General features: G+C 42.4%; 2 protein-coding genes across 2 annotated transcripts in view; one reads left to right on the forward strand and one right to left on the reverse strand.

The window, feature by feature from the left end:
- The window catches only part of nhsl2 (NHS-like 2), a gene marked incomplete at both ends in the record, with an annotated part of 231,149 nt that overhangs the window by 112,301 nt on the left and 94,690 nt on the right, over positions 1-24,158 (reverse strand). The window lies entirely within an intron of this gene.
- Positions 936-5,780, forward strand: LOC308298239 (uncharacterized protein). The gene is made up of 2 exons (XM_080741803.1): positions 936-1,149; positions 3,358-5,780. The coding sequence occupies exons 1-2, from the start codon at positions 1,077-1,079 to the stop codon at positions 4,638-4,640; spliced, it is 1,356 nt and encodes a 451-aa protein (XP_080597929.1). The 5' UTR covers positions 936-1,076; the 3' UTR covers positions 4,641-5,780.

A 24,158-nucleotide genomic window follows, 5' to 3' on the forward strand; every position in this document is an offset into this window, starting at 1 on the left:
GGAAACCCTGCTAAAAGCCCATAGAGTTAACACAGATATCGCAAATGTAATGCAATTTCCGAATAGTAAAGCATAAAATATGGCTAGCATGATCAAGAACACAAGATAGTAAAAGGCACAAAGCATTATAATTTACTTTACCGTTCGAAATAATGATTTGTTGGCTTTAAGTCCAGTGATTTCTGTGTTAACTCTATGGGCTTTTAGCAGGGTTTCCCCTTCAAAGCACCAGGAAGTTGCTGGGAAATGTTCTGAGCAGGGCGTGAATAGAGTCCATATATCTGCTATTTTCACTTCTTCTTGAACGTTGTTTATTCATTTATTTATGGATATTATTAGACTTGACATTTTAGGGGCCAAGCACGATTTTAGGGGACTTTTAAGATTTGCTTTATTGTATTCTCCCACTGTTTTATCTCTACGGTGCTGTCGCATTTTATGAAACATGCGTAAACCTTTTAGGTTGCTGATTTGGGGCACATATTTTATTTAGGGGCCAGACCTTTTCGACGGACTACTTGAGGCAACAAAAAAAGGTTAGATTTAGTTGACAACACTCATACAGTTTTGTCCAGGACTGTCTGGACGTGTCACTGCGAGTCTGTCTTTAAACCGATCCAGTGACTTTGAATGGTGCAGGGCTGAGCATGGATCAGATTGTAAATACAATCATTTAACTATCTCACTGCAGATTAGGCCCTTAAATTCAACAAATTCTTTCAATGGACTAAAATCTTGTTTTATTTGATGGCCTTCCTGCCCATGGCGTTTGGCCTTTGTGCCCTCAAAAAATGGACAACACCAAAGCCAAAAATGCTAAAATGATGAAATTCCAGGCCTGGCTGCAAACAGTGGGTGGGTGGAGAGTGGGTGGGTCCTGGTTAACCTATAACTGAGCACTGTTCTGTCCTGTGTGGATCTGTTTAGTAGGAACAGGCTACTATCTCTCAAGTCATCGTTACCAGTGTTCTACTGAACTCAAGACAATATAACGGTCCTCAAACGTCAACTAGCACAAACCAGCACAGTGGACCGGAAGGAGAGGAACTATTTCGGGAGGGTTTTCTAAAAGAGAGATGTCATCCAACTTTTTGGATCAGTCAGAAGAAGCCATGCTGAAGCAGCCTGTGATTAAGTTACACAGAATAGGTGGGTTTTTATGTCACTGTTTTTCATTCATTCAAGATTTATTCATTCGTTATACTCCTTTGCGGTGTCGTCGAGTAGTATTACAATTCAACCCCTGTTGAAGATAAATTACATCTAGGAATTGAAAAACAATAAAAGGCACACATGTAAGAAGTTACAAGACAAAATTAAAACAACATTTAGGGTTAGAGCCACAGAAGATAAAAGCAGATCTACCGAATTCAGAATTGACCGCGGGCACCTTGAAAGTGGGGAAACTACTTGATCTGGTGCGATAGGGTCCAGAGGGGGTCCATTCCAAAATTCTGAGATCGATGTACTGTAGCTTACTGGAGAATCTCCAAGTATTTAACTAGGGCAATCTCCAACATTTCCAGTGATGAACAAAGTATACACTCAAGTAAACTCAAGTATTCACTGACCATTGTAGGCTATTTTAAATGCTTACACAACATCAATCCTATACTTAGAGCTCACAGGCATGCTTCATTTGGCTATAGAGAAATACGTTATATTCTATAGATGAGCACATTCATTTGTCCAATAACAAATATATATATATATATTGCTGCTGTCAGGTGGAACCATTAATGTCCAAAACCGTTTCTTTTTTATTGCTATTTTTTTTAAACGTGATTATTTCTTATCTGCTATTTTCATAATATTTGTGTCTTTCTTATATAATATTTGACAAGACATTTAGAGCCGTTTGGGTTGGAGTTATTTCTATAATTATATCTGAACATTTATACTTTCACTTAAAGGGGTACTCCACCACTTTTCAACCTATCTTCATATAATAGGTCCTCACTAATGTTCATGATAAAATATCAAAAAAAGAATTCTACTCAGTTTGGGTCTCATAGGAGAGCTGTGGGTGGGTCAAATCCTTCTACCGGTGACATCATCAATGGGAAATGCAAGCTAATAGAAACTGCAGGCTTTCTATTCCTGAAATGTTAAAGTGGAAGCCATTGTTCTCGTGATAATAAAAATCTAAATATTTTTTTTCAAAAATATTATTTAATTTTTTTTTGTCAAACGATGATGTCACCGGTAGAAGGATTTGACAGCTCTCCTATGAGACCCAGACTGAATAGAAAAAAATTGTGCTATTTTATTATGAACATTAGTGAGGACCTATTATATGAAGAAAGGTTGAAAAGTGGTGAACTACTCCTTTAAGTACATTTTGAAACAGAGTGTGTCTACATTGTGGTATTGATACTTAGTTAATCATCTGTTTTCCCTCAACCCTTGCCCCCTGTGTCCACAACACGTTTGTTTACCAATGTCGATGCTAGTGCCTGGGTGTGTGTGTGTGTGTGTGTGTGAGTGTGTGTGTGTGTGCGCGTGCGTGCGTGCGTGCGTGCGTGCGTGCGTGCGTGCGTGCGTGCGTGCGTGCGTGCGTGCGTGCGTGCGCCGCGCGCGCTCGTTGTAGTCTACATAGCATCAAAGATGCTTTTACAATTCATTTCTAATGGATTAAGCCTATTGGTCAATAGATCAGGCGGTTCCCAACCTTAATACAATGTTTGGACCCCTGACCACTGAGCAGTTATTAGACAACAAGTCACTGCCCTTCTCCCGCAGGTTAACAGCTACTGTAGTGTCCCCTCTCTCAAAATAATTGAGGAAACTTGGTGTACTGCAGGCTAAAAGAAGATTGCACCAAGTACAGTTTAAGTCAGGTCTGTTCTATTAAGTATACGTGGTTAAACCGAAGTGACATTGATTTAAAAAATGATTATCAAAGTATTCTGAGGCAGCCCATGGACTTGAGTCACAGCTAGACTAGAGTGCTTGACAACCTCGACAAACCCATGAAGGAAATTCTGTGCTGATGGACGTGGGTGGATGGATGGATGGATGGATGGATGGATGGATGGATGGATGGATGGATGGTGTGGTCATCTCTCGAAGGACCACTGAATGTCCCTAGATCCTCGACCATCCTCCACCGATGATTGGCCTAATGTGCAACACTGTTTTCTCACTCAATATTTAAACCGAACCAACATACTGCACATATTAGGCTGCTAAGTGTATAATGGGTAAATCTGCACGTTTCGAAAGTGATAATGTAAGGTCTTTTTAAGACCATTACTGTGGCAAAAGTAATCAACAAACTATGATATAAAACATGGTCAAACATCAGCCAATATTTGTTTTTGTATCCTTTTTTTCTCTCCTCATTCTCCATCTCAGATGTCTTTCCAGCCCAACTACCACTGAAGAAACATGTCTACAGCAAAAACTGTCACCTGAAACAACACCAGAGAATTCACACAGATAAGAAGCCCCACCACTGTGACCAGTGTGGGAAACGGTTCAGCCGGAGCAGTGGTCTCAAAGAACACCAGAGAATTCATACAGGAGAGAGGCCGTACAGCTGTGACCAGTGTGGGACAAGCTTCAGCCAAAGCGGTAATCTGAAACAACACCAGAGAATTCACACAGATAAGAAGCTGTACCACTGTGACCAGTGTGGGAAGCGGTTCAGTCGGAGCGGTAGTCTCAAAAGCCACCAGAGAATTCACAAAGGGTTGAAGCCCTACCACTGTGATCAGTGTGGGACAAGGTTCAGTCAGAGAGGTAATCTCATTATTCACCAGAGAATTCATACAGGAGAGAAGCCGCACCACTGTGACCATTGTGGGACAAGTTTCAGTGATAGCAGTAGTCTCACAGCACACCAGCGAATTCATACTGGGTTGAAGCCCTACAACTGTGATCAGTGTGGTAAAGGGTTCAGCCAGAGCAGTAGTCTCAAAAGACACGAGAGAATTCACAAAGGGTTGAAGCCATACCACTGTGACCAGTGTGGGAAAGGGTTCAGCCATAACAATAATCTTAAACGTCACCAGAAAATTCATACAGGAGAGAAACCCTACCATTGTGACCAGTGTGGGAAAGGGTTCAGCCATAACAATAATCTCAAACGTCACCAAATAATTCATACAGGACAGAAGCCCTACCACTGTGACCAGTGTGGGACAAGGTTCCGTCAGAGAGGTAATCTCATTACTCACCAGAGAATTCATACAGGAGAGAAGCTGTACAGCTGTGACCAGTGTGGGACAAGCTTCAGTCAGAGAGGTAATCTCATTACTCACCAGAGAATTCATACAGGAGAGAAGCTGTACAGCTGTGACCAGTGTGGGACAAGCTTCAGTCGGAGAGGTAATCTCATTACTCACCAGAGAATTCATACAGGAGAGAAGCCATACTACTGTGACCAGTGTGGGACAAGGTTCAGCCAGAACAACCATCTCAAAGAACACCAGAGAATTCATACAGTAGAGAAACCCTATCACTGTGACCAGTGTGGCAGAAGCTTCAGCCACAACAGTAGTCTCAAATATCACCAGAGAATTCATACAGGAGAAAAACCATACCATTGTGACCAGGGTGGGAAAAGGTTCAGCATGAGCAGCAATCTCAAAGTACACCAGAGAATTCATACAGGGTTGAAGGCCCTACCAGTGTGACCAGTGTGGTAAACGGTTCAGCCGGAGCGGTAGTCTCAAAACACACCAGAGAATTCATGGATCTACCACTGACAGATCTTGATGGAAAAGCTTCTCACTAAAGTGTAAAGTCACCTCAAGCAACACCACACTGTAAGCTACTTAATTGGAGAATGCAGAGAGACACACCCTTACCGATGCCAACACACGTCCGTGCGTGCACACGACAAACAGACTTGTGTGTAGTTGTAGAAAATAAATTGTGTTTCATATTAACCCCATATTTAGGGTGAATATTTGGATGTATATATTTGTCATTTTCTTCGGAAAGTGACGCAAAATAGCAGCCACATTTGCTTATGAGACCAGCCAATGAGGCGAAAGTAATGCAATACTCCCCCTGGCCAGCCGGGGCGCCTGATGGAGGGGAAAGGAACTGGTTGGAAGGGGTCATGCCTATGATCCCTCGACCCTGGTTGGAATAACGTGTTCCTTACACGCGCTGCATCCAAACCGGGGAAATCCCCACTGTCAGGTGAAAAGAAGCAACTTGGACTCCTCATGCATAGAAGGAAGCATGAGGTCAGTCTGTTGTCTCCCCAGGCGCGGCAGAGGGAGAGCAGAGCCCAGGATTACATCGGCAATTGGCACTGGGTGAAAATGGGTTACAATTTAAAATCGTGGGATAAAAATTAAGAAAAAAAAGAAAAAAGTAATGCAATACTCACATACCCACAGACAGCTTTCATCACCCTACTTACGTGCTTTGCTTGTCGCTTGTTTCAAAAATGCTAATTAATCAGACATATTTGGCTATGATTGCACAAGGTGCAAGTTCGCACCTTGACAGAGTGCAGTCAGGTTACATAATCACAATCATTAGAGATAATTGCAGTGATTTTGCATAATCAGCAGAATTGTTTCCCTTCATCTGTATAAATGTATATTTTGTAAAAAATGTATCGGAAATAGCAAATCTAGAAGCTCACAACAAGGCGCTCTGACCTTGTAGAGGGCTATTTCCGCTGGTAAAAACAAAATGTGTAAAAGTATACAATAGTGAATGTATCAAACGTGCCATGTTTTAGCCATATTATTTTGTTTTTACTTTTGATTAAGTTTTGGTTTACAAAGCCTACAATATTTGTGTGACAATTAAAAATCAACCAGTGTTAATAGCAAATTTTGATAATTTCTATTTTATTTTAGTCACCTGAGATGTTTTACTTTTAGTCTAGTTTGAATATTTTTTACTTGATTGTTTAAAATAATAATTTCTTCTGAAATAATATATATATATATATATATATATATAGTTTCATGTAGGATATATTGTTTCATGTAGGAAAAGAAAGGAAAAAAACATTTACTTGTGTACCATAAATATTTGGTGAACAAATATAAGGCCAACGCCTAGCATCCTGTGACAGTGTGAAAGTGCTTGGGGTCCTGGCTGGTCCCACTGAGTTCCCCTCTGGATCAATAACGGTCCACCTATGCGTCAATACAGTCAGAGCTAACAGTACAATGCAGCATTCACACTGCTGCCACGGTCACATAAACAGTCAACACCAGTCAACACCAAACTGTGTTTCCTGAGGCGTAGAAAGTCTGGGGTGCCAACCTCACACCTGGCGACAATATATCATCTCTGCTGTGTGGGAAACCTTGTACGCCCCATAACCGTTACTTTTCAGGGAAATGGAGGGAAAAGGCTCACAAGCTCTTTTTAATGCTTCCTATTGGTTCAATATTTATAAAAATGTAAGCACTTTCAACCCCGGCATCCCCGTTTACGGGCATATTATAAGTGAACGTTTTCAAAACGTTTAGACATTTTTCAAAAACGGTACGAATATCAGATCTACAAGATGCCTGTGTGACCTGCCACATCATCATTGGTATAGGACTAGGACATATTAATCTAAACCCTGTCACTCACTACCCATCCCTCAAGACAGAGGAAGACATTCTGGCTTCCCCCTTAAGTACACGGTGGCCCCCACCAGAACCCAAATATCCAATATCTACTGCAGACATAGCACTGAGCTCCATCCACAATAAAATTAGAACAGAACAATACAAAATCTCACCCAACCCCTTCCAAATGAGTGTTTTAAATGCTAATTGGAAAGTAGAACATTTTTTATTTAATTTTTGTAATCATAATTATCATTGTTTAGGCTATCCATGTGAAATCTATATTGTGCTTTTATATTTATCATGTGGATGCTTTATAATATTCACTAGACTTCAGTGATGCAGTTCATCTCTGCCTGAAGCCTTGCATTGTTCTGTAGCTCAGGCCTGCCCTCTAGGGAGAGAGTTGAACAACTGCATGGCTGCTCTTCAGTTATGTAAAGCAGTGGTTCTCAAAGTTGGGTCTGGTGACCCCTCCAGGGGTATAAGGAGGGGTACAAGGGGGTCCGCAGCCAAATTAGTTAATATGGCATCAAAAATCTTTAACCACTTTAGCACTAATTCATACTTCAGCTATTAAAAAATAGCAGATCTTGCAATTGTGAGCTACAGTAAAGTAAACAATTTTTGGGGGAAATCTTTAGTTTCCTGGCACGAAACATTTTCAGATGTCACATATAGCCTACGTGTTCAAACTGAGACATGCGTTACAAAAGTGCCAGACAGCCATTTTGTTCTTATGTAGCCAAGCTTTACAGCACTGTAAAGTATATTTTCAGGAAAATGTCACACGTACAACCCTGCACACATACTGTACAGTACTGTATTCACACGCATGCACATGCACGCACATCAGAGGACTAATTTATCAGAATGATAAAGAGTACTAGTATTCTGTCAGAGTGGCAGACTGTAAGAATTATGAACTTTGCACACGTCAGTGAACAGAGACAGGCGTTCACGCACATACTGCACACACACACAGTTATTTGTATTACATGCACACACACACACACACACACACACACACACACACACACACACACACACACACACACACACACACACACACACACACACACACACACACACACACACACACACACACACACACACACAGTCTACCAACATGCACTATCATCTCACATACGCAAGCTATGCGTGCACGCACACACACACTCTTCTGCTGTGTGCAGCCAGGCCTGGCTGTCTGCTGCGATTACAGCCTAAAAGTAATTCAACTCTGAGAGTGAATAATTCTAAAAGTAATTTAATTCTGACATTGTACAATCTAAAAGTAATTTAACTCTAAGAGAGTACAAATCTAAAAGTAACTTAACTCAGAGTGAACAAATCTATAAGTAACTTAACTCTGGTGAGAGTGTACAAATGGAACCAAACGCCAAAACGTAAAAACAAAAAAAAAGAAGCTATTTTTGTATAGCCATGCAACACAAGTAATATGATACAGCTTTCCGGTTTTAATGGGTTAATAAGGGCTTTTGTGGTCTAAATAAATTCCTAGACAACTAATAACGATAGCACAACTATGCTAAATGAGTTTCCTAAATGCAATAAAGCATAACTCTAGTCTCTGGCGCATATAGCAGAGATGTATCACTTCTCATAAAGTAATTAAGGCATCAGGCATGAAAAAAAGTATGACTATCTAATATAGAAGAATCCTACTGGATTTATTATTAAACCTCATATGGGCTGTAGTTCCCCCTCCCCCTTCTCTCTTTTATATCTCATCTTCAGTAGAACTGTAAGATGGTTCTGTTCTTGTCATCCCTGTCTCTCTTCAATACCTCTCACTATCTCTGCATTGTGTGTGTGTGTGTGTGTGTGTGTGTGTGTGTGTGTGTGTGTGTGTGTGTGTGTGTGTGTGTGTGTGTGTGTGTGGTGTCCTCTTTCTCTCTCCAAGTGTCCACCTATCTCATTTAATATGGCACGCACACGCACACACACACACACACACACACACACACACACACACACACACACACACACACACACACACACACACACACACACAGTAAGCATGGATTTTGAAGCACAGACGTTAAAAGCTGACTCAAGGAAAGTTCCAAAAGAGCGTAGCATCTCAGACGGACAAACAGACCAATTCCTAACAACATTGTGCTCTTTTATTCCATTGTTACCATGGCTACGGTAGAACCATGGACCACACTTCCTGGATCTCATGCACAGCACACACGCACGCACGCACGCACGCACACACGCACACGCACACGCACACGCACACGCACACACACACTCTCTGCATACATCCTCACACAGTCAAGCACATGTTTCTGCAGTCTCCTTCTGCTGTGTATATGTGTGATCCTCGTGACAAAGGTGCAAAGGTGTGTGAGTGTGTGCGTGTGTTAATGTCTACAGTATGTGTACTGTATGTATGTGTACAGTATGTGTATGTGTATGTGCGTGCGTGCGTGTGTGCGTGTCTCCAACACTACACCCCATTGCCAGGCTGACACCACACTTGACAGCATAGAGATATCTTTAAATAATATCTTTATAAATGTAACCCCTGGAAACCAGCCCAGTTCTCGCACAGACACACTCTCTCTCAACACACAAGTTGAACTGCTCATAGAAAAGTATAGACAAAAGTAAATAGCTACATGCTCTGAAGAATCTGATCTTTTAGAGAAGTCATTACTGTAGTTGTTCTTGTCTAGGGAGGAACTGGTGGTGACATCGCGGAGTGACTCTCTCGTTAGACATATTTGTTGCAATGGTGCTCCCAGCTTCACGCTCTATGCGCGTGAAGTAAAGTTAATACAAGAGCTGACAAGAGATCTCTAGCCACTGCTTTGTGTTGACAGAACTGGCCTGAAGGTACAGCAGAGAGAGTAGCTAACTCAAGAGTTTGGGGTCAAATGTCTTAAACTAGCTATACTCACTTACAGGCACGTGCACTGCACACATATACATACAAGGGGGCTTGATTGAGCCCCATGCCTTTTTATCGGTCTGTAAAAAGTTCCCTCTCCAGATCATGACTGCAGTTTTTATCTGGTGTAAACCAGATCTTTAAAGAGATGAGTTTGTGGCGAGACATTCAGGCGACATTCAGGCGACCTATTTGCCGATTGGCTCTTCCATGTCACATGGTAACCGAGCTAGTTTCATGATTGGGAGCGGCCCTCCAGACGATGGGACTGCATTAGGGCCAATAGCAGGGGTGTTTACTGCTCCTCCAGACGATGGAATCCTGGACTGGTGTAATGAAATATTTTGTCCAGCAGGGAGCACCATTCCTTCACACTGAGGCGGTGCCTGGCTTATACAGAGAGAATCATACACCTTCATTGAAACAGCAGGCCTGCAGCTGGCTAGCCCGCTTGTGATAAATAAAACAGAACAACGTGAAGCCATGTGACTTTTTTTTTTTTTTTTTTTTTACTTGTAACCGTATTTCTCTATTGCAGTATTGATACTTGTAGTGGCCAGCCTGCTTGTGATAAATGAAACAGAAGAAAAGAGAGGCCTATACTTGAGTAAAAGTACAGATTAACATTAAATGTTAACAGTACCATAACCATACACATTAAGCAACATTATCTGTGCATAGAACGAATGCATTTGCGGCTCTCATTCTTTGTGTTATGCAACCAAATGTTTATTATACATCCATGCATTCATACAACTGCGAGTCTGCCGCTGCGTGCTTGATTTGGCTGTACACGCTGACTTGTTCATCAGGAAACATGCTCCCTCGTCGATTGGATTTTACAAAACAGACCCGCGTCGTCACATTGAATCCTGTTTAAGAAGAGCTTAAAAGTTAAAACACAACTTTCTAATGTTACATTGATGACGTGAGGAACGCTAAAGTCGTCTTGGTTACATAGTAGGCTATGCGAAAATAACAAAGCTCAGAGTCGCAAATTCAATGATCGCTGCATCAGCACACACAAAACACGGGCGTGAGAGAAGTAAATGAATGAAATGGACATCACGTTTAGCCGATTCAACGATTCCAAAAGTCATACGATTGGAAGTTATTGCTACATGCGGCTACATGCGTCTCATGCTGGTTTTGTTAGGCAACAGCCAGGGTCCAGGGAGTGCACAGAATTTTAGAGAGGCATGGGCTGACATTTCTAAAAGGGCCTTTTCATACGGATAAAAGTTAAGGGCTCAAGCCCCTTTTGCTGTATGTGCGCACGTGCCTGGCGACCAGCGCATCACATTACAGACTTATCATTTCAATCCGTTTCTTTGCAAAAACACATTTCTTTTAGAAAACATTTGTATTCTTGTTTCTCCCAGTGTTATGGTTTTTAATGTGTAAATATAGCACTTTATTATGGGGAAAAACGTGTGTAGGCCTATTTTCCTTTTTTAAATCGCTAAAATAGCGCATTTTTGAACACATTTCCTTAACGGTTAACGGTTAATTAACTGATAAGGCCTGACGGTTATCGGAAAGAACACCAACACTAACTTCAACACACCAATCCACCAGATTTTAAATTGACTGTGTGTCGATTCTTGTTACTATGGTAAAAGAAATGCAAATGCCCTCTTTCCATGCCATACCTGAAGGCAGCATTCAAGAGAATTGACTTGTCCAAACTCTCCTGAACTTGAATGCAGCATCTTATGTTGAAAGAATTGCCCTCTCTGTGTATAAAACCATGCCGTTACGCCACATCTCCGGTATTCACTTGCTTATGCTTAGTTCAGTGTGATATCAAGCCCTGAAAATAGCCGACCTCCAAGCTCACAACGCGTTGCGCTGCGACGCGTTGTGAGATTGGAGGTCTGCTATTTTCGATATTTCTACCAAAAGGCCCTTTTAGAGATTTCAGCCCCTGCCTCTCTAACATTCTCTGCACGTCCCTGCTCACTTAACTACTTGAGCCCTGTATAATTTGCTGTATGACGGATAGTGAAAATAGCTTATCTGCAAGCTCACGATACGTTGAATCACAATGCGTTGTGAGCTTGATAAAGCACTTAGATCTGCAGTTCTGTATTTACTGCACACCACTGTGTTAGTGTCTACATGTACATACAGTATCCACTATGATCTATTAGTCATGTGCTCCACCATAACCCATTTTCACCGGGAAAGCTTACGAGTGTATAAGTTTAGGTTTTTTGCGCTGGCTATTAAAAAATTACAGATTTACAAGCTCACAGCATGTCACTTTGTGCGAGAACTACCTATTTAGAAGGCATTCTACACATTTTGTAGAATCGGCCTGATGTCTAAGACCGAATGTCGCCGATATGCGGTGGTGGAAAAACTACTCACATATTTTACTTAACTCATATAGTGCCAATCCCGAGAAGACTCGTGAAAAGTACTCAGAGTACCCGGAGTGCCAATCCCGAGTATACTCGTGAAAAGTAATATATTACTGTAACGGCGGATATATTACCGAGTACAATGGCCGGAGGTCCGGAGCCGAAATCCGTCGCTGATTTCTCATCATCACGGCTCCACGAGCACAAAATAGTCATCCCATAACATTGAGGTGGACGGGGGATCTCATCTTTAATGTCCATTATCTCAAAACTACACTTTAGAAGCAAAGATGGAGGCAGATGCTCGCTTATGTTACACATGTATAAAAGCTCCGGTCCGCCATTACACAACTCCACGTGGACAAGGATCGGTTCCGGCGCAGGACGCGATGACGTCAGACCGGAAGTGTTTATGCTGTGGACTTCTGGCCTTCAAAATAAGATAACGGGAGTGATGCCAGCCTGAAGGTGGCATCGTGGACTTTATAATCCGTTAATTTCAGGGGCACTAAATGAGTTAAGTAAAAGTATCAATACTGCAACATAGAAATACCGATATAATTTCATAGTGTTATCGTCATGTGGACATCAGGAAAACTATCAGTCAAAGCCGAAGGCTGAGACATCCGTGATGTGATTTAACAGGAGCAGCTGGCACGCCTGGACACAGTGAAGGCCGAGACATTTCCCGGTGGAAATGTCCCGACATTCTTTTCTTTTTCCCCTTCGCTTTCTCCCCGGCCTGGCAGTGAAACCCACCCACTGTCAGAGAAAGAACAGGCACTTCTCAGTTGGCACCAAGAGCGTTTAACAAGTCAGAAAAAGAACAGTATTTTAGTTTTTTCTAAGAATCAAGATCATGGTTAGTTTGTTTCGCGTTCCACCTCACCCGAAGGTTGTGACATGGCCAGTTGACTGTCATTGCCGAGATTAACTGACATGACAAGTAATGTCAAACAATGCGTAACATGAATAGACCCAGGGGCATTACAGGGGGGGGACCACTTGTTAAAGACCCCATGGTCTGTACTGTAGGCGAGTTTCTAAATTCTAGGAGAGCTAAGGCAAGGAGCGCTCGTTTTCAACCCACTTGTTAAAGACCCCATGGTCTGTACTGTAGGCGAGTTTCTAAATTCTAGGAGAGCTAAGGCAAGGAGCGCTCGTTTTCAACCCTAACCCAAGGTGGAAGGGGGCCTTAATTATATTATACTTTAGCTATTGAAAAATAGCAGATGTACAAGCTCGAGCTTGTAAATCTGTTATTTTTGTCGTAAAAATGTGTGCAAATCTTTGAATATATGTATTTTTAAGCGAACATTTGTATCTCAGATTTCACTTCTGGGGGGTCCCTGGAACTAAATATTTTGGGATGGGGGTCTATGGCCAAATACATATCATTTTGGGGGTCCTTCACATGAAAAGGTTTGAGCACCACTGACATGGAACCATAGGTTTTTCAAAAACTTCAAAAAGAGCAGATCTACAAGCTTGCAGCACGGCACCGAGTGCCGCGCTGTGAGCTTTGCTATTTTTCGATAGTTAAAGCATTCATGGGGGGCCCATACCCAGGGCCCAGAATTTGGTGCGACACCCCTGAATGGACCACAGCCCCATTCCCAGTAGGAAGAAGAGGAAAGGTGGAGCTGAACGACACACACACACACACACACCATGCATGGATTCTGAAGCTAAATCTCTCTCACACACTTCAAAACAAACTCATTCAGTCTCTCTGTCCCTGTTTGTCTGTCTGCTCTCTCTCTCACTCACTCACACACACACACACACACACACACACACACACACACACACACACACACACACACACACACACACACACACACACACACACACACACACACACACACACACACACACACACACACACACACACACACACACACACAGCGTGATTCATCATTCATCAAAGTGAGCAATAACACCTTCAGCTGGATGCCAACGGCGCTGAATCAGCAAGGTCAGAGTGAGTGTGTGTGTGTGTGTGTGTGTGTGTGTGTGTGTGTGTGTGTGTGTGTGTGTGTGTGTGTGTGTTCTCCAGAGAAGAGGAACTAGCTGTGGCAGACTGGGAGGAACTGATGTCACAGGAGCGCCGGCCGGGGTTAATCGCCCCACCCATTCCCATGTGTGCACACGCACACGCACACACACACACACACACACACACACACACACACACACACACACACACACACACACACACACACACACACACACACACAGCTGGCCGTGACCCAATGACACCATCAGAGAAAGTCAATGCACTGAACTGGAAAACACACACACACACACACACACACACACACACACACACACACACACACACACACACACACACACACACACACACACACACACACACACACACACACACACACACACCCTCTCTCTAATACACACACCCTCAATCAATCTTTCTGCACTGCACTCTCCCTCTCTCTCTCTCTCTCTCTCACACACAAACAAAAACACTTCAGAGGTCATTGCACACTACTACTGAAACATAGTCTACCTCCTCTACCTTATACACACGCACACGCACACACACACACACACACACACACACACACACACACACACACACACACACACACACACACACACAGACACACATTCTGGTGCTACAGTAGACAGACAGGTCCTAGACTAGTGGTTCTCAAAGTGGGGTTCTGGGACCCCCAGGGGAACTTGGGGTGATTCCAGATCTACATCTTTGAAAATAAAATATAGTATTAGTCCTCTACGACTCTCTAATCTACCAATATGTCTGGTGATATCTGAAGCCGGGGCAAAACTGGGTGGAAACGACTTGTAGATTTGAAAAGGAAACAATACAAAGACTTTAGGGCGGTCCATCATACTGGGGCGGTGATGCCATTTGTTTTACCAAGCAGTAGCTGTAGGTACAGTATGGTCCAGAATACAGATTTCCACAGACATATCGGTAGGCAACGTGAGACAACTCGGGACGCGCAATCGCATGCGCGTGCACGCACGCACACGCACACACAATGTATTACTCACAAAAGCACATCTTAAATGGATAAAGTGCATGGTTGAGGCTAGGGATGAGACGATAAGCGATGTTAATATCGTTTATCGTGATAAAAAAACACTCATGATAATCGTATCGTGGAGATTTAATTTATTGTGATATCATCCTCCGTCATGCACTGGGATCAATTCAACTTGTATTTGCCGAGCTGCTTATCCGGTACCACTTAAACCCTCTATAATTGGTAAAAGTTACTTAATAATATACGTACTTGATACAGTCTTTTTTTTCACACTCCATCAAATGTCTTTGCCAAAAAATAGCCGATCTACAAGTTCACAACGCGTCAAAATGTGACGCGTTGTGAGCTTGTAGATCTGCTATTTTGGGGCAAAATGTAATGTTCCCCCCCGGGATAAAGGATAATTGCGACCGTCAGGGAGCAGTTTACTATGAAAACCTCCACCGGCCGTCCGTCGGTCGGTCGGTCACACGTCACACGTCACACCTTTGCCTTGCTCATATCTCTGCATCAGTATATAGGGCTTGTTTGTTTATTGTATGACATCACGCCACATCATCAGCTGTGGACTGTGATGTCATCGTATCTCCATATATGGCCATCTCCGTATATGGAGATATAAGTCGTCCATGCCCAAGTATGGGCTGGTGAGGTCAGACTTTGTGTGATGCGTAGGTTATCTCCATATATGGAGATTCAACATTCCAGGCAATGCTCTCTTCCCTGGTGAGAATTGCCCCTTTATATAGGGCTTGTTTGTGTATTGTATGACATCACGCCACATCATCAGCTGTGGACTCTGTGATGTCATCGTATCTCCATATATGGCCATCTCCGTATATGGAGATATAAGTCGTCCATGCCCAAGTATGGGCTGGTGAGGTCAGACTTTGTGTGATGCGTAGGTTATCTCCATATATGGAGATTCAACATTCCAGGTGTAACTATGGCTGCCCGTATGACGTGAGAGGTGGAGGTTGTGATATTTGTGGAGATAAGCGACCAACGGTCGCGTTGGTCGCTTATCTCCCGATTAGGGAGTCTTACTGGTTTAGATTATCGCGATACTATCGTAAATCGCAATTTCTTTGCTCACAATAATCGTGAAATGAAATTTTCATATTGTCCCAACCCTAGTTGAGGCCTGAGAGAAAGACGATACATAATTATTCTTGTATAATAGTATTATTAGACTGTTTATTTTCTCTCTCTTTTTGAGAGGCAGATTGTCTCATTAATGTCTGTTGACTGTAGAGAGATTTGAGACTATACAGTAGCTTAGAAGTATCCCACCGGCTGTTCTAGACAGTATCATCAGCAAATTAAATGTTTTTGGTTTGTTTGTTTGTTTGCGTACACATCATCTTAGCTAATTATATTGGATTGATGTCAACGTGTATTTTTTCAGACGTTAACGTTTTTTAGGAAAACAACAAAACGTTCCTACTGTATCATAAATTTGGTGCGTGTCCCCTGTAGCGTCTGTGAGGACCCCCTAGGGGTCCTGGACCACCTGTTAAAGACCCCATGGTCTGTACTGTAGGTGGGGAGTGAGAAACCTATACAATACATATTCTGTTCAGGGTTTCCTGCAGGAAAAAGTCTTGACCAGGGGGGGATGTCATGGCGCACGCGCAAAGCGCGTGCGCCGAAATTTTTTGATAATTAATTAATTAATTCGAGTAATTAATTCACTTAATTTTTTATATTAATTCTTATTTTTGCCCTATAAAAAACACATGAATGTGCCCATGATGACGGAAAACACAACTACATGCTATCATTCACATTTATTCAACATTGAATAACTACGTTTTTCACAGGACAGTGTAACTTGTTTTTTTCCCCCAGGTTAATCAACCAGCACTCGTGCCATATAAATAGAAGTCTACAGCACAGTAAAAAAAAAGAAACATTGGTGTAAAGTAACTAAGTAGATTTACTTAAGTACTGTACTTATACTGTACAAAGGAGATTTTCAGGTATTTGCACTTTCCTGCATTCAGGAGATACCAGCCCTTATGTTTTCTTCAAATGTACAAACATGGCTGCCATGTTTGAAAGATAGGGTTGGTATGGGGGTTAAACATGCAATTTCGCGATCGCGATCATGCCTAGTACATTGTTGGAGGTCCAAAAAGTTTTTTTGAGAAAAAAATTTTTTTTTGAATTTTTTTTTTTTTTTTTTTTTTTATACCCTTGGGGGGGCGGGGGGGTTTTCAGGCCGGGCGGGGCGCCTGGCCTGTAAAGTGCTGCAGGAAACCCTGCTGTTATTTGATCACTTCCACCTGGTGAAATGATAGTGAATTGAACACATTTGACTCACTATTTTGGGGTAGGGATGGGACGATACGCGATATTTTATCGTTTATCGCGATAAAAACACTCACGATAATCGTATTGTGGAGATTTAATCTATCGTGATATTGTGCTCCGTCATGCACTGGCATCAATTCACCTTTTATTTGCGGAGCTGCATATCCGGTACCACTTTTAGACCATCTATATAACTGGCAAAATGTACTTATAATACACGTATTTGATAGTCTTTTAACTCTTTTTTTGTCAAATGTCAAATGTCTTTGCCAAAAAATAGCCGATCTACAAGCTCACAACGCACGTTGTGAGCTTGTAGATCTGCTATTTTATGGCAAATGTTCCACCCCAGGATAATGGAGTTTGATTATCGCGATAATATCGTAAATCGCGATTTCTTTTGTCACAATAATCGTGATATGACATTTTCATATCGTCCCATCCCTATTTTGGGGCGGTGCCCATTGTGAGCTTGTAGATCTGCTTTTATCCCTTTTTGAACTACAGGGCTTAAGTGGTTAAACTCTTCCTCATTTTGTTGGTGGGACCCCCTGGAACCTCCTCAAAGACCCCACTTTGAAAACCACTCGGCTAAAGAGAGCATGAGAGAGAGAGAGACAGACAGAAAAACAGACAGAGCATCAAAGCGAGGGAGCGATTCAGACAGACAGACAGACAGACAGACAGACAGAAAGAGAGAAGCCACAAAGGAATTAACAGTCCACACAGTTTAAACTCATTAGCGCGTCCTGCTGTGTGTGCTTGCTTATAATAAAAAGCAACAGAACATTAAAAAGGACAGTGTTTGGTGCCAGGTCCAATCTTAGCACATGCAGTCTCTATACTCCCCACAATGCTGCAGTGAAAGATGGGATTTATGTAAGGGGTATGTATGTACAGTATGTCTAAACGCTTTACGACGGAGAAAAACAAAACTGGCTCAGCGCTTTAACATTTAATGGCGAAGAGCACATTCTAAATCGTCTCCGTCGGGTGGAAACCTCATTATGTCCAAAACTGTTACTTTCAGGATTACAGCTTGAGGAAGGTCTCACCGGAACGTTGCTCTGGTTTTATTAAACTACTATCTTGAACTTGCAAGTTGCAGTGTGCGGGTTTGATCTGTCCAAGATTCCCACATCTACTTTTCAGGATTCAAATTCAAATGCGTCAAACGTAGCAGATCCACAAGCTCAAAACTTGTAGATAGGTTTCGAGCTTGTAGATCTGCTACTTTTTATGCTTTTGTAGGGTCAAGTGGATTGATTGATTGATTGATTGATTGATTGAAGAATTTATTAGAAGTTTGCAATAGAAAAAAGTACAGTTTCATGACAGTACAAATCACTGGTACAAGGTCAACTAAAAGGAGATCCTAGAAAGCCGAGGCTTATTTCCACAGGAACCACACTTTAAGTATCTCATATAACATTGAAAGACAGACGGATAGAACATAGTACTTTATCTAGGATAATATCAGTTTCAAAAGCATAACATCAGCATAACATTGCGTTAATCTACAAAAAAACACAAAAAAGTTTGAATATTGGAGGCGTTTCTGCGCTGAAATCTGGAAGGAGCGTCAGCGAGGAAGAGTCTAACATCGTTAAGAAGAGAGGGTCAGGGTAGATGTTGAGCTAATAGCCTGGGGAGGGCTGTCTTGATGCATTGCTTCCACAATGTGTTCCAAAGCAACGGGGGGCTCTTTTGTGTCAGAACATGATCAGATGATGGCTCTGGCAGGGATCTAATAGAGATGACAGTGCTGCCATCATGGCCCTGCTCTGCGGGAGGGTCTGGCAACAGTCCCCGAGGCAGCGACATGGCCCATGCTGTTCGTCAGCCGTGTGCAACACTGGGACTGTCACAATACTAATTACATAATCCTCCAATTACTGGAGATAAGCGCACTTATTTTGCCTAATCGTCACAGTCGTTTCCATGTTGAAAAACTAGTTTTCCCCCCCCCTTTCATATAGAGCTTTATTGTCACTAAATATGTACACCCACCTAGATACTGTACCAACCACTTCTCAAGCATTGCATTTTGAACTTGTAGATCTGATATTTTGGCTACTTTTGTACAGTATAACACTGTAGTGTGGCAAAGTAGGGCATTAATCTACCAAAAAAAGGGTTGAAAAAAATATATGATATATGCTAGATATAGTTTTGTCAGCAACATGTTGTAGTCGGGTAAAGGGGGTACTTTGATCCAGAAATCAGTACTGAAGTACTGAGTACTGAAGCCAAAAATAAAAAAAGCTTGAGAATCACTGGTCTGGAAAGCACACGTTTCTCCATTCAATCCCAATGTAAAATCTGATTAAGTTCCTGTCTGGACTATTTTGACAGATAGTCGCCAACCTGATTGGACAAACTGTGTCACAGAATGAACTGCACTCCTCAGCGGGGATAAATAAATAAAGTACAACCCACACATTTTATTATTAACTACAATCCCCAGAGACACTTTGTTATGAATTACAATCCACAGACACCTTGTTATGAACTACACTCCCCAGAGACACATTGTTATAAACTACAATCCCCAGAGACACCTTGTTATGAACTACACTCCCCAGAGACACCTTGTTATGAACTACACTCCCCAGAGACACATTGTTATAAACTACAATCCCCAGACACCTTGTTATGAACTACAATCCCCAGAGACACATCATTATGAACTACAATCCCCAGAGACACCTTGTTATGAACCACAATTCCCAGAGACACCTTGTTATGAACTACACTCCCCACAGACACCCCATAGTGTTTCTGACACTATAGTTCCACATTTCTTTTACAGTTATCCCATTTCGGCTTGTGTGCATGTGTGCATGCAATCTGCTTTCTGTATCCCCGGCTAATTGAATAATCTGCCCCACTGTTTACTGCTTGGTTGTAGTGTGTGTGTGTGTGTGTGTGTGTGTGTGTGTGTGTGTGTGTGTGTGTGTGTGTGTGTGTGTGTGTGTGTGTGTGTGTGCGTGTGCGTGTGCGTCTGTGTGTGTGTGTGTCATCCTCTTGGGGGTGACATTTTACAGGCCAGCCCCTCCTAGGTCACCATCAGTCTTTCTATATCGACACCGCAGTGACAGGAAGTGTGTGTGCACACACGCGCGTGCACGCACACACACGCGCGCACACACACACACACACACACACACACACACACACACACACACACACACACACACACTCACACACGCCGCACGCGGCTTTGTTCTCTGTCAGATTACTTCCAGGATCCATTGTGTCAGTGCAGATATTGACAGGAAACAGCACTCCATGCATTTCCTGCACTCTTCCTGTTCACTGGACTCGCATCCCTCATAAACACACACTAGAAAACCACATTACTGACCCGAGAGACAACACTGCTCTGGATGTGTGCAGCTTGGCGCGCACACACAGACAGACAGTAGAAATGAATTCATGTCCACATATTCAAGGACACAAAGAGAGCATTCAAGGACACACATACTAACGGTACAGTTAAAGGTTACATTCACAAAAGCATGGCATAAGTCTTCATCATGATACAATAAGCATAGCCCTCAGTATGGTTATAGGTAACCGTATATCACTACTCCAGCAACAGTATTGCTGCGTTCACAAAGCAACAAAGATACAGGCTACCATAAATTTTCAATGGAATCCAGCGACATGGACTTTTCAACTCCTGCTAAAAAGATACTGTAAGCAAAAAATATGCTGTGTAGCTTTGTATCTTTACTCAGTAATCTATGGGTATAAGGTATAAGTAGCAGCGTCTCTGCCATACATGACAGCTGCCAATGATAGCAGAGACAGCTCAATACTTCGCCAGCCTTTTTGCCTTCTTTGTTGGGGCATCCCAAGTTGTTGAAACCCTCTAACTGCAACCCATTCGAATGATATCAACGCACTGAATGGGAATTTGTCACGTCTTTTCAGACCTCTGAATGGTGCAGTAGCTGAGATACCGGAGCTACAGGGTGGGTTAATCACACCATTGATTGGGAGACAAACCAACTGAATGATGACAAAAACCTACTGCCATCAACGCATGCAATAGTGACAACGACCTACTGGTTGCTCAGTATCTCGCCTACTGCACCATTCAAAGGTCTGAAAAGACGTGACAAATTCCCATTCAGTGCGTTGATATCATTCGAAGCCACTGCTAACAACCGTGTGCGTATGTCCTAGGCCAGGGGTCTTCAACAGGGGGTCCGGGGTCCGGGACCCCTAGGGGGTCCTTAGAGTTATTACAGGGGGTCCTCCAAATCGTTGTTTGATAAAAAACATTTTTTCTCCTTTTTTATATTAACCACTTGAACCCAAATGTCCATATTCTGAGAACTTTAGCCAAAAAGGCGCTGCGAGGCGTTGTGAGCTTGTAGATCGTCTATTTTTGGCAAAGACGTTTGCTGTAGAGGGGAAACAGGGCAGACTAAGTACTGAGTGGAAGGTCAAGTTTATTAACTCATACAGTGCCAGGCGACTTTTAGAGCAACTTTCTCACTATGGAGTTCCCTGCCAAGCGACTTTGGGCGACTTTTACTTAGATTTTTTTTTTTTTTTTTTTTTTTTGGACCCAATTAAATCTAGTAAACATGATTTCAATCGCGATTTTGCATGTTCCACCCCCCATACAACCCCATCTTTCAAACATGGCAGCCATTTTTGTTTACATCTGAAGAAAACATTATGGCTGATAAATCATGAATGCCTGAACGGATTTCCAATCTTTTTTTTTTGTTTGAAAGCTGTGAACAGCCTGCACAAACATGGTGCATGATCTGTGCATGGGCGTGCATGATCTGTGCACTATAAATTACATGGGAGTCTATGGAGGCTTCTGGCACTAGTGCCACTCGAGGGGCATTTTAAATTGGCAGTAAGTGAGTTAAGTATTGACGGTTCAAGTGGTTAAATACACGAATTTACATGAACCCAAAATACAGTGATGATTGTGCTGTCAAACGATGAAACTATATGGTATCTATAGGTTGTGGGGGGTCCCTGCTTCACCTCTCTCTCAACTAAGGGGTCCTTGACCTGAAAACGTTGAAGACCCCTGCCCTAGACCCTTTCAATAACATAATAAAATAATTGACCTCATGCCATCGGGACGAAAATACAGAACCCTGAAGAGAGTTCGTTTAAGCAGCAATTTTTATTCCCTCAGTCATCGCTGCACTAAACGAACTGCCCCGCCCCTGTCGACAGGATGGTTTTCTGTATACAGTGGGGACCTCATGTTTTGTCTTTGTGATATATAGTTTTGTGTTACACGGTTAAGTGATGTTCTTGTTGTTGTTTCGAAACAAACTTATGAAGAGAAATATCCCTTCAGGGACAATCAAGATTAATATTAGGCTGCCAAATATAAAAACATACAAATGAGATAAATAGTCTGCACCTCTGAGACTGTATGTAGGAGTGGGTTGGTATTTAATGACCATGGTCAAAGGCTTCCTCCAAGCTAGGGTCAAAGGTGCAGGTTATCTCTACAGACACTTCCCTGGACTCTTCATCAACCACAAAAACATCTGGTGTATTAGCCGACAAAAACGTAAACATGTCTGGGTTATCACAGAGATGAAACATGGACGGCAAACACAGGAATTATTTGTACATTTCTCACTGAAGATCTGTGATATTTTGATTTGTACCCACACACACACAGGCACACACACACACACACACACACACACACACACACACACACACACACACACACACACACACACACACACACACACACACACACACACACACACACACACACACACACACACACACACACACACACTCTGACACAAACAAACACACTGGCGCACAAAACAAACTCGGGGGGGGAAGTCAATTTCAGGTCAACAGCATCATTTACACACTAACTCAATTTAGTCACTCTCATGCATGCACGCATACGCACGCGCACACGCACACACATACACACACAGTCATTAGCCGCTTCATTCTCCATTTGGAGGAAGGCAATCTATTTATGATCCAGTTTCTCCAGGACTCTACCGTCTCTGCTGTCTGTGTTGATCTCACAGTGCAGATGAGTGGCTCACCAACTTTTCTTTTCATTCCGACCAATAATAATGGGTCCATTTGTTTCCATTTGTTCCAGAGAGACATGCTGCATGAATAGTGTTGTTTCTATAGGGGAAGGTAACTGAATTGGCGCTGAATTATGTCAAATATTGGATGAATATAACATATTGTCTCGGTCAGGTGGAAAACTCATAATAATGATAATAATTATGGCCAAAACTGCTACTTTTCAGGATTCAAAGTGAAAAGCGCTGTGTTTTTTGAGCTTGTGATGCTTTTGTATGACGTAGTATGATCAATGCATTAATTTGCGGGGGAAAAAAAGTTAAAATATGGAGATAAGAGGTTTCTCCCCGACAGCAGTGATATGTTCTCGAAGGATACTGTATGTCCTAAAGATAGATAACAGTAAATCAATCAATCAAATTCATGACACCTTTCACCAGCTTTGACGAACAACATTGGCATAGTCAATTGTGTACAGAAGAAATGACAGGAGTCGCAGAAAACGCTTTCCAATTTCTTCACTGTTTGGATGTTAACAATGTGACTTTACATTGCAGGCATTGCATGAACACTATAGCCAGGGTTGGGGAGTTCCATTGCCTGATAATCAGTAGAGCAAGGCATTAGCACTAGCAACTAGAGTTGGGAGGTTTGATCCCACAAAGACCACCCATGCATGTGAAAGAACTTTAAGTGTCATTATAGTACAGCATTTTATAAAACATTACGTCACTGCATAGTTACAGTACACACTCTCACTCTCTCATTATACCATCAGGGAATGTGCAGAGAATGTTAGAGAGGCAGGGGCTGACATTTCTAAAAGGGCTTGTTGGTGAAAATATCAGAAACAGCAGACCTCCAAGCTCACAACGCGTCGCAGCACGACACGTTGTGAGCTTGGAGGTCGGCTATTTTC

Source organism: Nannobrachium achirus, assembly GCF_963921795.1.
Source record: "Nannobrachium achirus genome assembly, chromosome: 14".
Taxonomy (NCBI): Eukaryota; Metazoa; Chordata; class Actinopteri; order Myctophiformes; family Myctophidae; genus Nannobrachium; species Nannobrachium achirus.

What these genes read in the sequence shown, in the direction of transcription:
- LOC308298239 (XM_080741803.1), top strand. Translation starts at nt 1,077, where the DNA reads ATGTCATCCAACTTTTTGGATCAGTCAGAAGAAGCCATGCTGAAGCAG. An exon ending in GATTAAGTTACACAGAATAG is followed by an intron (nt 1,150 to 3,357) that starts GTGGGTTTTTAT and finishes TCTCCATCTCAG; the next exon opens with ATGTCTTTCCAGCCCAACTA.